The 15,471-nt window shown below is 39.1% G+C and overlaps 1 protein-coding gene across 2 annotated transcripts in view; it reads left to right on the forward strand.

The window, feature by feature from the left end:
• WBP4 (WW domain binding protein 4) overlaps nucleotides 1–15,192 on the forward strand; it is a 32,254-nt gene extending 17,062 nt beyond the window's left edge. For both annotated transcript variants that reach the window (XM_089668804.1, XM_089668806.1), the window contains exons 4-11: nucleotides 253–315; nucleotides 2,695–2,821; nucleotides 5,465–5,626; nucleotides 5,709–5,764; nucleotides 6,684–6,759; nucleotides 6,836–7,044; nucleotides 12,206–12,381; nucleotides 14,881–15,192. In XM_089668804.1, the coding sequence (XP_089524930.1) occupies nucleotides 253–315; nucleotides 2,695–2,821; nucleotides 5,465–5,626; nucleotides 5,709–5,764; nucleotides 6,684–6,759; nucleotides 6,836–7,044; nucleotides 12,206–12,381; nucleotides 14,881–15,088 (1,077 nt within the window). In that variant the 3' untranslated portion in view covers nucleotides 15,089–15,192. The remainder of the gene's footprint in view (nucleotides 1–252; nucleotides 316–2,694; nucleotides 2,822–5,464; nucleotides 5,627–5,708; nucleotides 5,765–6,683; nucleotides 6,760–6,835; nucleotides 7,045–12,205; nucleotides 12,382–14,880) is intronic.
• The last annotated feature ends 279 nt before the right edge of the window (nucleotides 15,193–15,471 follow it).

Genomic DNA, 15,471 nt, shown 5'->3' on the forward strand with positions numbered 1-15,471 from the left:
AGACTGGTGCACACAGAATCTGGTGCAGCTGTGCCTAGTAACCAAACAGCTTCCAGGTTTTATCGTCGAAGCTTAATTGAACAAGCTGAAGTTAGAAGCTGATTGGTTACCATGCACAGCTGCATCAGGTTCTGAATTCTCCAGTTTTCGTAAATCTCCCCCTTTGAGAAACAAGACCCTGATTTATTAATTGGAGAAACTTATTTTTTTAAATTATTTATTTTGACGCCTTTTTTTTCTTTTTTTATATAGAGTATTGAGTTCCATGAGCGGGGAAAAAACCACAAAGAAAATGTTGTCAAGAAAATCAGTGAGGTAAAGTGCTTGTCTCCAGTATAATGTATTGCCTTCTAAAAGAGGAACATAAAGCTATGTTACAGTAGTATATTTTCAATAAGCGTTTACCCCAGCTACAGTGGGGCAAAAAAGTATTTAGTCAGCCTCCAATTGTGTAAGTTCTCCCACTTAAAAAGATGAGAGAGGCCTGTAATTGGCATCATAGGTAGACCTCAACTATGAGAGACAAAATGAGAAAAAAAAATCTAGACAATCACATTGGCTGATTTGGAAAGAATTTATTTGCAAATTATGGTGGAAAATAAGTATTTGGTCACCTACAAACAAGCAAGATTTCTGGCTCTCACAGACCTGTACCTTCTTCTTTAAGAGGCTCCTCTGTCCTGCACTCATTACCTGTATCAATGGCACCTGTTTGAACTTGTTATCAGTATAAAAGACACCTGTCCACAACCGCAAACAGTCACACTCCAAACTCCACTATGGTGAAGACTAAAGAGCTGTCAAAGGACACCAGAAACAAAATTGTAGACCTGTACCAGGCTGGGAAGACTGAATCTGCAATAGGCAAGCAGCTTGGTGTAAACAAATCAACTGTGGGAGCAATAATTAGAAAATGGAAGACATACAAGACCACTGATAATTCCCTCGATCTGGGGCTCCACGCAAGATCTCACCCCGTGGGGTCAAAATGATCACAAGAACGGTGAGTAAAAATCCCAGGACCACACGAGGGGACCTAGTGAACGACCTGCAGAGAGCTGGGACCAACGTAACAAAGGCTACCATCAGTAACACACTACGCCGCCAGGGACTCAGATCCTGCAGTGCCAGACGTGTCCCCTGCTTAAGCCAGTACATGTCCGGTCCCGTCTGAAGTTTGCTAGAGAGCATTTGGATGATCCAGAAGAGGATTGGGAGAATGTCATATGGTCAGATGAAACCAAAATAGAACTGTTTGGTAGAAACACAACACGTCGTGTTTGGAGGAGAGAGAATGCTGAGTTGCATCCAAAGAACACCATACCTACTGTGAAGCATGGGGGTGACAACATCATGTTTTGGGGCTGTTTCTCTGCAAAGGGACCAGGACGACTGATGCATGTACAGGACAGAATGAATGGGGCCATGTATTGTAAGAGTTTGAGTGCAAACCTCCTTCCATCAGCAAGGGCATCGAAGATGAAACGTGGCTGGGTCTTCCAACATGACAATGATCCCAAACATACCGCCCGGGCAACGAAGGAGTGGCTTCGTAAGAAGCATTTCAAGGTCCTGGAGTGGCCTAGCCAGTCTCCAGATCTCAACCCCATAGAAAACCTTTGGAGGGAGTTGAAAGTCCGTGTTGCCCAGCGACAGCCCCAAAACATCACTGCTCTAGAGGAGATTTGCATGGAGGAATGGGCCAACATACCAGCAACAGTGTGTGCCAACCTTGTGAAGACTTACAGGAAACGTTTGACCTCTGTCATTGCCAACAAAGGATATATAACAAAGTATTGAGATGAACTTTTGATATTGACCAAATACTTATTTTCCACCATAATTTGCAAATAAATTCTTTCCAAATCAGCCAATGTGATTGTCTGGATTTTTTTTCTCATTTTGTCTCTCATAGTTGAGGTCTACCTATGATGCCAATTACAGGCCTCTCTCATCTTTTTAAGGGGAAGAACTTGCAAAATTGGTGGCTGACTAAATACTTTTTTGCCCCACTGTACATCACTAACCTAGCCTCCCAGTACCAAACAAATCGTTCTCTTTGTTCCTCCCAAGACCTCCTGTTCTCTAGCTCCCTTGTCACCTCCTCCCATGCTGCCCCCAGGACTTCTCCAGAGCCTCTCCCATCCTCTGGAACTCCCTATCCCAATGTGTCAGACTGTCTCCTACTCTGTCCACTTTTAGACGATCACTGAAAACTCCTCTTTTCAGAGAGGCCTGTCCTGCCGCTACCTAACAGTTGTACATGTATCTTCTTCATCAGTCCAAACCCCCCACAGTTATTACCTCTTGTAGCTCCCTCTTAGATTGTAAGCTCTAACAAACAGGGCCTTCTGATTCCTCCTGTATTAAATTGTATTGTATTTGTACTGTCTGCCCTTATGTTGTAAAGCGCTGCATAGACTGTTGGCGTTATATAAATCCTGTATAATAAATAATAAGCAGCTTACTAATTGTAGTTTCTGGTTGCCAGATTGTGGGTTTTAAAAGTGTAGTATTACCAACTATGTAGAATATGGCCATACATATCAGAAAACTGATGTGCAATCTGACCTCCTTGCTATATCACCTGGCCCAGTTTCAGCAATATGCAGGGTTGTGCAGGTCTTGCTGTAGTTCTATAGTTTACATAGAAGGCATTTTGAGTACACTTCTGTAGCTTAACTGTTCTTTTAGATTAAACAAAAAAGTGTGGCCAAAGCCAAGGAAGCTGAGAAGATGTCAAAAGAATTTGCAGCCATGGAAGAAGCAGCATTAAAGGCATATGAAGAAGATCTGAAGAGGCTTGAGGGCACAAAACCAGGTACTGTGGATGTAATGATTTTCCAAGCTATCCAGAAAATACACAGCCAAGGTGTTTTACTTATTCCAGTCTTACATTGACAGGATGTATTGCTCCCATGGTAACAATCATTCACACAAGGTCCCTTAACCCCTTCACGCCTAAGGGTAAAACAAATCTAAATACCTAAGCACAATTTTGCAATGTTGACATGTATTTAGTAAAACTGTACATATCATCACAACTACTTTGTATATCCAGGCAAATTATACCTTGTTTTTTTTCAGGACAAATTGGGCTTTTATTTGGTGGTAAATGGTTAATGGATACCTCCTGATTTTTTTTTTTAAATTTAGCTGCGTGTTTCTTGTTACTACCTACCATCAAAGAGCAACCCAAAATAAATTTTCCAGCTCTTGACGATCTCAGCGATACCATATATGTGTATGTTATTTGTTGTCTGTACCCGCAGTACAGCCCAGAAACAGTAGTGTGCATTTTGTTTTGTTTTTGTTTTTTTTTACCTAAAACACAACACCCTGGCACTGAACTAGATCAAACCTTGATCTAGGTACTTGTTCTATATTTTTTTGATATTTATTTATTTATATTTTTATATATATTGAGATATATATATATATATATATATATATATATATATATATTTATTTTTATTTTTTTTTTTATTTATTTATTTTTTTACAAACATACTTTACTTTTCCCTCTATGCCAGGAATTAGAGAGATACAATGTATCTCTCTTCTCCATTCATAGAGCGAGAAAAAAACAAGGGGAGTCCTGGGTCCCAGCAGAAAGAGAGGTAAGCAAATATGCGGCCCCATGGACAATAGCCCAGTTCTGTGAGGCCGCATATTTGTGTGACGTCAGCGTCAAGGGGTTAAAGCCCAAATGAACCCTCTTAATGCTGACATTTTAGGTATGATTTTTCTTGCATAGTTACATTGGTCCAGCTTGGACCAATGTAAGTGTGCATATTTCATACCTGAGCGATCTTTGTGTAAGCTGCAAATCACAACAGTGCAGTAGTGCAACAGTGTTTTGGGTCCAGTGCCGAGTGACTGCATAGTAAACACAGCCTGAATAAATGTAAATATGCATATCTTTTATACCTGGAGAACACTTTGAAATCTGACAATTACTGTAGTAGTTAGCACTACTACAGTGATCGATGTTGTGTGTCCTGTGCTGAGTGGCTGCCCCACTGCACACTGACCACAAGAGGTCAGTCATATGCTCGACACTGCCTCAATTGTGTGAAAGCCTTGTGTCTCAACAATTACAAGCATTTTCTGATTGGACAAGGTGAGATGCAGGATGGTGATGCCACAATCTCCAATTTTCCAAACACCTTGAATTAATTGAAAGTAATAGGAGGCTTTCTCTGAGAGGCAACAGTACTAAGTGAGCGACCCCCTGTTAATATGCAGGACAGCAGGTGTTTGGCACTGGACCTGGAAGACAGCTGGTATCACTGTAGTAGTGGCAAATACTAGAGTGATTTGCAGCTTTAAACAGGGATTGGTCAGGTATGAGATGTACATAATTACATTGGTCTAAGCTAGACCAATATAGCTATGCAAGAAAAATTATATCTAAACGTCAACTTTATTTATTACTATAATGCAGTCAGGCTGCATATACTATTCTTTTTTTCATTAGCTGAGTGCTGGAGCAAGGGTAAAAAAAATCCCTGCACAGATAGCAGTAGGAGTACCTGACTTTTTTTTTAACACACAAGGGGTAACCTGGCCCCGTTGGATGCTGCTCTAATCTCTGATGGATGTTCCTGAAGGCTGTGCTGACACACATCATACAGACATGACCCACCATTGTTACTATGAGGAAAAGGTTCTTTAGCAAAAATGCACAGAAAGTAGCTGAAAGAAGCTGCAGGAGATCAGCAGCAATGAGATGGGAAAAATATGAAAATTCTATTTTGTGAAAAATAAAACGACTGGCAATTGTTTAACAGTACAGTACTTCAGCAAATTAAATTTCATCCAGTTACTTATTAGATTTTATTTAATTGAAAAGCCATGTACATCATCTTTGTATAGTTTTGGTACATTATGCTTTATCCCCAAGGCTTCTCCTCTTCACTCAGTGCCCATTCACACTGAGTGTGTTTGGACTGTGTTAGGCAGCCTTACCCAGTACATTGTAAACAAGACAACCTGCCTTGTCTTGCATATAGAGTCAGCTTGTTTCACACAATTGGGATGAAGGGGTGTGTACTCTGTGATTGATAAAACTGAGTGAAATATCACTTTTTGCCATTTCATTAAAGTTCAAGGAATAAATGATTAAAAAAAAAAAAAAAAAAAAAAAAAAGATTGCTGTGTGTTTCACTATTTTCATTGCATCAGTTCTGCAGCCTTCTTAGCACATACTTGCAGCTGGTGTGAAAAGGCCCTCACTGTTTTTTGTGGTCTTTAATGTTGTTTTTCATTTGTGCACATATATTGTACTACTTATAATTAGGGGAAAATAAAAAGGTGTTGATTAACAAATTGTTTAAAAGATTTGTTTAAACCTTTTAGTTGTATACTAAACATTGTGACAGCGGTGTGATTTTTTTTTTTTTTTTTTCCCCCATTTATGTATGAAACATAAAAGTAATAAATGACTCACATTTTTCTTTAGCTCCTATAGCTCCTGTAGGGCCAACAATTGAGGAGAGAAGAGCACGTGATGAACAAAAAAGGAAAGAAATAGAAGCTCTAGAAAAACACCATGCTAAAAAACAGTGGACAAAGGCATTCTCTGGTGAAGGATACCCATACTACTACAATACACTGACTGGAGGTACTGCATGTTTTACCTAATGGATTCCACCTTGTGAAATTGAAAAAAAAAATTTTCCTAAATGTTTTTCTCTCTATGGTAGAGACTCAGTGGGAGGTGCCAGATGGATTCCAAGAGAGCGAGAACCAGTCTGAAGAGGTGAGAGGTTATTTTCAATAAAAATAAATAGAAAATGTGGTTTATAAGTTCCTCACACTGACCAGAGCATGTTGGTTCAGACAAATAGAGGCACCTTTTATATTTTAATTGGCTTCGAGAGCATTCCAGCAAATGCAAAATCTAAGGCAGTCTAATACACAATAAAGGCACGATCGGCCAATAAAGCTGGTAGACAACCATGTCTGATGGGCAACAAGAGGAGACTGGGTCAAGCACCAACTTCGTAGTAGGAAGTCAACAGAGACATGTTGGTGGCACTTCAGTCAGTATGGAGTCACTTAAAAAGCACTAGAGTGAAAGAAATCCTTAATGAACAAATGCAGATTTGTCAACAAAATTCAGTGGTCAAAACACAAGTAATAGGTGTGAATTCGTAAGTAGATTAGGTCATTTTAATGTACGGTTTTTGTTTCACAATGATTTCAGCACAATCATTTATTTCATTTGTGTAAGCAGACAAGTACCAAAACAAATCTTAGGTTGCAAAGATTTTTGTGTGATTTTTCTGTTCATCATTGATGACAAAAAATGAGGGGAATTCAGATTAACCAATACTTCCAGCTACTGGTATGTTCTACTTCCATCTAGCATTCCACACTAAATAATAGATGTGCATGTTAAGTGATCACAGGCTTCTTTCAAGGTTCTGTTCATTGTTTGGAAACCAACCAGATACCTCTTTGTATAACTAGCCGTAGACCTACAGTATATTGCCATTAACAAGGCTCCATATGATTATCCATAAATTACCCTTAAAGTCCAATAATCATAATAACCTTGTGATGGTTTGTTTTGTGTGAGGTTTTTGCAGTTTTTGCCCATACCTACATATGGCAAAATCAGTTAAAGCTCATTATTTGAACATGTATGAGCTTTTCTGATATGTTTTTTTTAACAGCAAGGAGAAAAATCTGTGTGGGTAGAAGGTGTATCTGAAGAGGGTCATACATACTACTACAATACTGAAACAGGAGGTATGGGTTTCTACCAATAATCATAGCCTATCCATTACCCTGGCAGCAGTAATAAACAGGGGTTTTATTTTTGCAGAATCCAAGTGGGAGAAACCAGAGGACTTTGATTGTGGTCTTTCATCTAAAGAAGAACAAGAAAGTTCCCCTGACAAACAAGACACAGCTGCAGAGGAAGAAGCTGACAGTGTGGCGTTAAAAACTGAGACATCATCAGATGAGTCCAGCCCATCAGAGGAAGCCATATCCACACCTTTAGCAACAAAAACTCCTAAAATCAGTTTCCGGGTAAGACCACCTTTTGATGATAACTGTTTAGGGAAGAAATGGGACTTTTCAATTTCATATGACGATAATGGATTCAATGGGGCCCAAAAAAAAATTCAACACTTCTGCCTTTTATGGATAAGAATGGTATAAAGTGAGCGCTCCTGACCAAGCAGCTAGCACTAAAGGTAATCACAGTGTACCCATAAAAAGCAGGATAATAACAACAGAGTGCAGCGCTGAGAAATGAGTGCAAAAAACAAATAGTCCGTGGTTATTACTTGAATATAAATATATAGTCCCAAGAAATAGATGATGAAGACCAGGAAGCAATGGAAAGAGTGCGCACTCACCGGACGTGCATGGAAAATGCGCATAAATGAATATCTCCTGGAATCCTAGAGTAGATGGAGAGAGTGAACTCCAATCTGTGGATCAATCAGCCTGGGAAGATATATCAGAGATCCGGAGGTCCCCTTAAAGGTGGTATGATTATCAGCCAGACTCCAAAAGCTCCGTCCCTCTGGTGGTGATAGGTAAGCACTACAGGGATCCTGCAAATGGATTTAGCTCCCAATGGGAACCAAAAAACAGGTGCCCATAGTGTAGTATTTTAAAATAGATTTATTGAATAAAACTCGAGTGACAAACAGGGTAGTAAGGCTGTGTACAGTACGTGTATTAAAGCAGAGTACGCAGCAATGGTACTGACCCTAAATTAAAATGGCCGCGGGGCTGTCTCGTGGCTCCGGGCAGAAGATGACGTCATGCTCTGTCGGTTCCTCCTGTATTTACCCTGCGTTTCCTGGTATTATCACATTTACAAATAACGCACCTGTTACATGGGTGAAAACCCATTAGGTCGGCAAATAATTTTACATTTTTAGGGGGGTCAATAACATTAGGTGCCAAACTGTGTCTCATAGAAGACGTTCTCCTAAATACAATTTCTGGTTTGTCTGGCAGAATGTTACTCAAAATTGGATCAGTTTTAAGAATATCCCAATTCTTTTTTATTATTCTGCTAATAGATCTATGCTGTATTGAAAATGTTGTGACGAATGGGCAAACTTTTGCTTGTATAGGTCTAGTACTATTCTGTAGCATTGCATTCCTATCGATATTAGCTACATTGTTAAGAGTGTTTACCAGAATGTTATCGTCATATCCTTTTTCAAGGAATCGATTTTTCAAAATATTGGCCTGAGAATGGTATACCTCCAGATCTGTACAATTTCTCCTAATCCTCATGAATTGACTTTTAGGTATATTAGCCAACCAGTTAGGGTGGTGACAACTGTTGGTGGGGATATAGCTGTTTCGATCCGTGTTCTTGAAGAAAGATTTAGTTATAATCCTTCCGTCCATGTTCATGAGTGTTAAATCTAGAAAATTTATCTCTTGTTTACTGTAAGAGTAAGTGAGGTGGATATTTAATTTTGTTGTTGTTCAAGGTCCCAAAAAAGTTAATTAAAGATTCCTCATTACCATTCCATACCAACACAATATCATCTATATATCTTTTATAAATAGTCAGTTCCGGCCATTCTCTAGCATATATCAAATCTTCCTCCCACCTTGACATAAACAGGTTAGCAAGACTGGGGGCAAACTTTGCCTCCATGGCCACTCCCTTAATCTGCAGATAGTGGGTCTTATTAAACCAGAAATAGTTTTTCACCATGGCAAAATCCAGTAACCGCAAAATGAAATCTTTCTGTACAGTGGGTACAGTGCTGTAATGTGTCAAATAAAAATCAGCGGCCTCCATTCCATCACAATGGTTAATGTTAGTATACAGTGAAGTTACATCCGCTGTAACTAAAAATGTGTCTGGGGAGATATTAACATTGTTGACAAGGTTTAATACTTGCTTGGTGTCCTTTAAGTAAGACGGTGTCTGTATAACCAAAGGCTGCAAAAAGAAATCGATATATTCTCCAATTTTTGAGCACAAAGACCCAATTCCACTAATTATAGGGCGACCTGGTGGTTTAATGGGGTTTTTGTGGATTTTAGGCAATATGTATAAGATGGGTAGTTTAGGGGCAGCTGGAATCAAAAAAGCCTTCTCTTTCTTATTTAGTATGTGATTATCATACCCATAATTGATGATGTCCTTAAGAGACCGTTTATAGCTGGTAAGAGGGTCCTTTGCTAGTGGGACATATGTAGTCCGGTCTTTCAAAATATTTTCGACTTCTGCTATATAGTCACCCACTGTACAGAAAGATTTCATTTTGCGGTTACTGGATTTTGCCATGGTGAAAAACTATTTCTGGTTTAATAAGACCCACTATCTGCAGATTAAGGGAGTGGCCATGGGGGCAAAGTTTGCCCCCAGTCTTGCTAACCTGTTTATGTCAAGGTGGGAGGAAGATTTGATATATGCTAGAGAATGGCCGGAACTGACTATTTATAAAAGATATATAGATGATATTGTGTTGGTATGGAATGGTAATGAGGAATCTTTAATTAACTTTTTTGGGACCTTGAACAACAACAAATTAAATATCCACCTCACTTACTCTTACAGTAAACAAGAGATAAATTTTCTAGATTTAACACTCATGAACATGGACGGAAGGATAACTAAATCTTTTTTCAAGAACACGGATCGAAACAGCTATATCCCCACCAACAGTTGTCACCACCCTAACTGGTTGGCTAATATACCTAAAAGTCAATTCATGAGGATTAGGAGAAATTGTACAGATCTGGAGGTATACCATTCTCAGGCCAATATTTTGAAAAATCGATTCCTTGAAAAAGGATATGACGTTAACATTCTGGTAAACACTCTTAACAATGTAGCTAATATCGATAGGAATGCAATGCTACAGAATAGTACTAGACCTATACAAGCAAAAGTTTGCCCATTCGTCACAACATTTTCAATACAGCATAGATCTATTAGCAGAATAATAAAAAAGAATTGGGATATTCTTAAAACTGATCCAATTTTGAGTAACATTCTGCCAGACAAACCAGAAATTATATTTAGGAGAACGTCTTCTATGAGACACAGTTTGGCACCTAATGTTATTGACCCCTCTAAAAATGTAATACAGCATAGATCTATTAGCAGAATAATAAAAAAGAATTGGGATATTCTTAAAACTGATCCAATTTTGAGTAACATTCTGCCAGACAAACCAGAAATTATATTTAGGAGAACGTCTTCTATGAGACACAGTTTGGCACCTAATGTTATTGACCCCTCTAAAAATGTAAAATTATTTGCCGACCTAATGGGTTTTCACCCATGTAACAGGTGCGTTATTTGTAAATGTGATAATACCAGGAAACGCAGGGTAAATACAGGAGGAACCGACAGAGCATGACGTCATCTTCTGCCCGGAGCCACGAGACAGCCCCGCGGCCATTTTAATTTAGGGTCAGTACCATTGCTGCGTACTCTGCTTTAATACATGTACTGTACACAGCCTTACTACCCTGTTTGTCACTCGAGTTTTATTCAATAAATCTATTTTAAAATACTACACTATGGGCACCTGTTTTTTGGTTCCCATTGGGAGCTAAATCCATTTGCAGGATCCCTGTAGTGCTTACCTATCACCACCAGAGGGACGGAGCTTTTGGAGTCTGGCTGATAATCATACCACCTTTAAGGGGACCTCCGGATCTCTGATATATTTTCCCAGGCTGATTGATCCACAGATTGGAGTTCACTCTCTCCATCTACTCTAGGATTCCAGGAGATATTCATTTATGCGCATTTTCCATGCGCGTCCGGTGAGTGCGCACTCTTTCCATTGCTTCCTGGTCTTCATCATCTATTTCTTGGGACTAGATATTTATATTCAAGTAATAACCACGGACTATTTGTTTTTTGCACTCATTTCTCAGCACTGCACTCTGTTGTTATTACTTCTGCCTTTTATATATGCTTCAACTGTTAACTGAGCACCTCTAACTTGACTGCCAGTGTCACCAGGCCACAACATTCCATCTAAGTGTCCCTTGTTCAATTTTGTTTCAAAGCGGTTTTGGATGTTTCTGCCATATATTCACTTTTGCTGTTGTCTGAGCACCTTTTATCTTGACGGCCAGTGTTGCCAGGTCCCACACTTCTATCTTAGCATCCCAGGTGTAATTTTTAAAATTGGTGGCTCACACCACTTGTGCATCTTTGCATTTTTTTTTCCCAGGAAGGTTACCACATAAGGGTTGTTGAAAGCCTCTGCTGCCTTCTGATTTCCACAGATAACATTCTAATCATTCAATTTTTTTATTTTTCACCATTATCTCATTAGGCAGAGCAACCAGGAGCTTACCATACTATTTTGCACAACTTTACACATTTCACAGCTCTGTAATACACAAGTTTTTGGTACCTAATATGGATTTGACTTAAGAATGATGGTTCAAAAATTTTTCCCAATTTTCAGTGGGCTCCAAGAGAAATAAATCTAAGCTCAGGTATGATCTTAATTGCATACTTGAGCCAATGTAAGTATGAATATCTTATACCTGGGGAACCACTGGGAAAGATGACAGTCACTGTAGTAGTCGACACTCCTACAGAAATCGCCACAATTTTACAGGTCTGGTGTCAAGCAGCCACTCTACAGAGCACCATGTATTTTTTTGGAGATGAGGAGCAGGGAACTCACGATCTCTACCTCATCCAATCAAAGAATGCCTTTTTTTACATTGAAGAGCATGCAGGGAATCCTGTAAAGTGATTGTCCGCTTTCACAGTGTTTCCTCAGGTATAAGATATGCATACTTACTTTGGTCTAAGCTTGACCAATGTAAGTATTCAATTAGGGTCATACCTAGAGTTCAGCTTTAAAAAGTTTGGTTGAGTCACAAACTTATCAGACTTTTTACAATTTTGGTAGTAGGTGAAAGAGTACTGTAAACATGTTACTTAATGATGTGTCCCTGAGTGAAATCATCTACACCACAGGATTTGCTTGCAGCATAATTGTTCCAGAAGACCTGTTTTCACAATTTCTGTGGTAAATTAGACTTAGACGTAAAGCAAACCTATTCAATTACAGAATGCCTAAATACAAATGTCTTTGTGGACTTGTTTTATAATTCAAAAAAGGAGATTAATAAACACACCCATTATGTTCCTTGATAAATGCATAATCACAAATATAATTATGTGGCTTGCACAGTATTAGTTATTAAAATTTGCTTTATATAGAGTAAAAAGGAAGAGAAAAAAGATGAGACGCCTGAATCGGATAGTAAAGAAGAAGACCATGAAGTCAAGCAGGACACTGAAGAAGATGATTCCTCTCAGAAACTTCCCAGCCGAAGGCCAAAAAAGGCAAATCCATATGGGGCATGGGAGGAAGTTAAACTGGAGGAAGACCCATAGTAAGTAGCAATAGTGTGTAACCTTGACATAACTAACTTTTGCTGCCACCAATGTATGTCATACACCAACAGCAGAGGGGGTTACACACACACACTCCCAGCTGCTGTAGTAATGTCTTTATATCTGACAAGCCAACTGTCAGGTGGAAGTGATCAGGCAACTGTACAGCCACCTGGTCACTTCCACATATCCTGGCAACAGTCTATTGACTAAATCCAAAATTTCTCATTGGATGCCTCCCACATATATGCACATACAAATGTAAATACATGTGTCAATTGCATTACACATAAAGCTGTGCATGCTTGAGTAAGAGCAAGAAATCTAGCAGCATTACTCTTGGTTAACTGTAAACCAGGCATCACTAAATGGCGGACTTAAGTCTGGATCTGGTCCAAGTGACTGTCCCATCCGCCACCTAGGAGCCTGGTCTCTTTCTCTCTTCCTCTGCATCCTGACGATCCTTCTGCTGTCTCCTCTTTCCCGGCAACTGTCATACTAACAGCAGGGCAGAGAGCAGGAGGCAAGACAATCCAGGAGCTTTCCAAGTTAACTATTCACATTAACAGGCAGGTGATTGGTTACTAGGACATAGGACAGTCCTAGCAAACAATTGCCAGCTTGTTAAAATGATAAGTTGGGCAGCCCCGCCTACCATCCAGACCTACTGCGCCTCCTGCATTGTGCTCTGTAAGGTAAGCCTGTGAAGGGGGGCTGAGGATACCGCTGTGAAGGGGAGGGAACTGTTGTGTACCAGGGAGAATGTGGACACTGACAGAACAGTGATATAAGAGAATATAGGGATGACTGTGATGTAAAGGAATGGTAAATCATAGTTGATGATGTGAAGGATTTGAGTCACTGCAATTTAGACCCCTGCTGGAAGAAAATTTTACTGACTGGACTTCCATGAATTTTAATTCAATACCTCTACTCTAAACTTATGACCTGTAGGAGCTTTTAAAGTGTTGCCTATGGAAAATTTAGTGTACAGAATTTGTTGACATTTTTAAGGCTTGACATATATTGAGTATTTATTTACTCAGCACTCTTTTATATTTTACCAAAAATGTTGTGTTTAAAATAATCGTTTTCCAGGGAGTTTGCTTTAAGAAAATATATAATGATTTGGGGGTTTTAAATAATCTGAAGGCATAAAATGATTTTTTTTAAATGTGTGCAAAAAAAACCACAAACTGCTCTGGTAGAGAGAGTTAATATAATACCAACAAGCTGTTTAATAGGTGATGAAAGTTCGCTTGAAAGGCTCATTTTGTTTTATCGTAATTGCAGTGGGTTTGAAAACAAATTGTGGTTTTTTTTTGTTTTTTTTTTCGTTTTTTTTTCTTTAAATCAGGAACTGATGCTTTTTTGTATATATTTACACAACCCTTTTTCAACGTGATGGCAGAAAAATAAGTGCAATGTTTTTATAATGCTTTTTTTTTCAACTGTATCTAAAAACAAAAACAAAATTCATCTGGGTGGCTGCATATGTTACTTTTTAAGGATTTTTCCTTTGTCACCTGGTGATCCAGCCAGTAACCCACTTCCTGTCTTGGGGTATCTGCATTCTGGATGAAGTCGTAAAACAGATACCCCTGGATAGCAACATTGTCAGTCTGGGTGGAGGGTAGTGTTAGACTAACAGATTTAGATGGAATGACTAACAAATTAAATCTGAACTCCAGCTAACACTTTATAAGCATTTACAACAACCTATTTTTTTACCTTTTGAGATAAAGGTTTTGTATAAATAAAAGCTGATCATTATAAGCACCCCTGTCAGTGTTAAATGGTTTGTCTCAACCCTCTAACTGCCACTTTTGCTGGACAGCTTGGTTTGTTAGAAGAGGGTAAACCGTAACTGACTTAATAACACGAGGTAGAAATAAAGGGAACAAGTCTAAAATGAGAACTAATGCATCCAATGTATTTAAGGATTGGCAAGGTGCAATATATTAAAGGTTTGCTTTTGGGTTTAGATACATTTTAGCTTATCCATGATAGCTGTGCTGACAACTGGATTACTGTGCAGTGCTTCTTCTCTATTTTACACCAAAGATAGGTTTTTAACCACTTCCTGCCAGCAGTATGCATATATGCGGCCTCTCGCCAGGTCGGCTTTAATGCCGAGTGGCCGCATATATGCATCCCTATGTAAACACTTTACTGTACTGCGCACGCAGTAACCAGGGGGGTACTGGAAAGTTCCCAATACATACTTGCGATCAGGAGCTTTCTGATCATGTGACAGCTTTGACTGCCAATTGCAGTGGTCACATGATTAGCATGTCTGCCTCCGCCTCCCAGCATTGATAACCTCCTAAAGGGCAGCAGGAAGGGGTTAAATAAAGTTTTCCTAACCATAATATTATGAAAGTCTGTATAATTGGTATGTGGATTCCTGCACAATATAGCCAAAAACAGAAAGCTCATTTGATGAATGTGGTTAGATAAAAATTCACCTCATTTTAATTTATACATTTTTCCCACAGTGAGAATGTGGATTTAGAGCTTCCAAATATTGAATATGATGACCCACAAGCTTCAATACCTGACCTCCCACAGGAGCCAAAAGTGAATTTCAAGGAGAAGACCATCACCTCTCTTGGGGACACAGTAGCTGGGGTTTCGGTTTTCAAAAAAAGGAAGCTGGAAAATGTAAAATCCCGTAACATACGCCAGAGACTAAATGATCAGTAAAGGACTTTGATCAAGAGAAATCTGTTTTTAAACTATGGTTGTAAGGATAGCAATTTTGTGTGTGTGTGCTTGGTGTGATTAAATGCTTTTCTATTTTTCTCTTACCATATGAGCTTTTTTGCTTTTAAAACAAAGTTGGTCTCATTCAGTAGTTCTGTTTAAGACAGACCATCTTTTAAAGGGGTTGTAAACCCTTACATGTACCCAGTGAAGTGACTGGCCTCAGGTGATACACAGAGATGAAACCAATCCTCCTATGTTGTACAGTACCTGTCTGTCTACAGTCTTCTCTTCTCTACATCCATTGAAACTGTTGGATCTATGAAGCTTGTATGTGAGCTTAGAAAGAAAAGGGGGCAGAGAGATGAAACTGCACTTCACAC

This window comes from Staurois parvus, unplaced genomic scaffold (genome assembly GCF_062004578.1).
Source record: "Staurois parvus isolate SC_StPar_1 unplaced genomic scaffold, SC_StPar_1.0 ptg000064l, whole genome shotgun sequence".
Lineage (NCBI taxonomy): Eukaryota > Metazoa > Chordata > Amphibia > Anura > Ranidae > Staurois > Staurois parvus.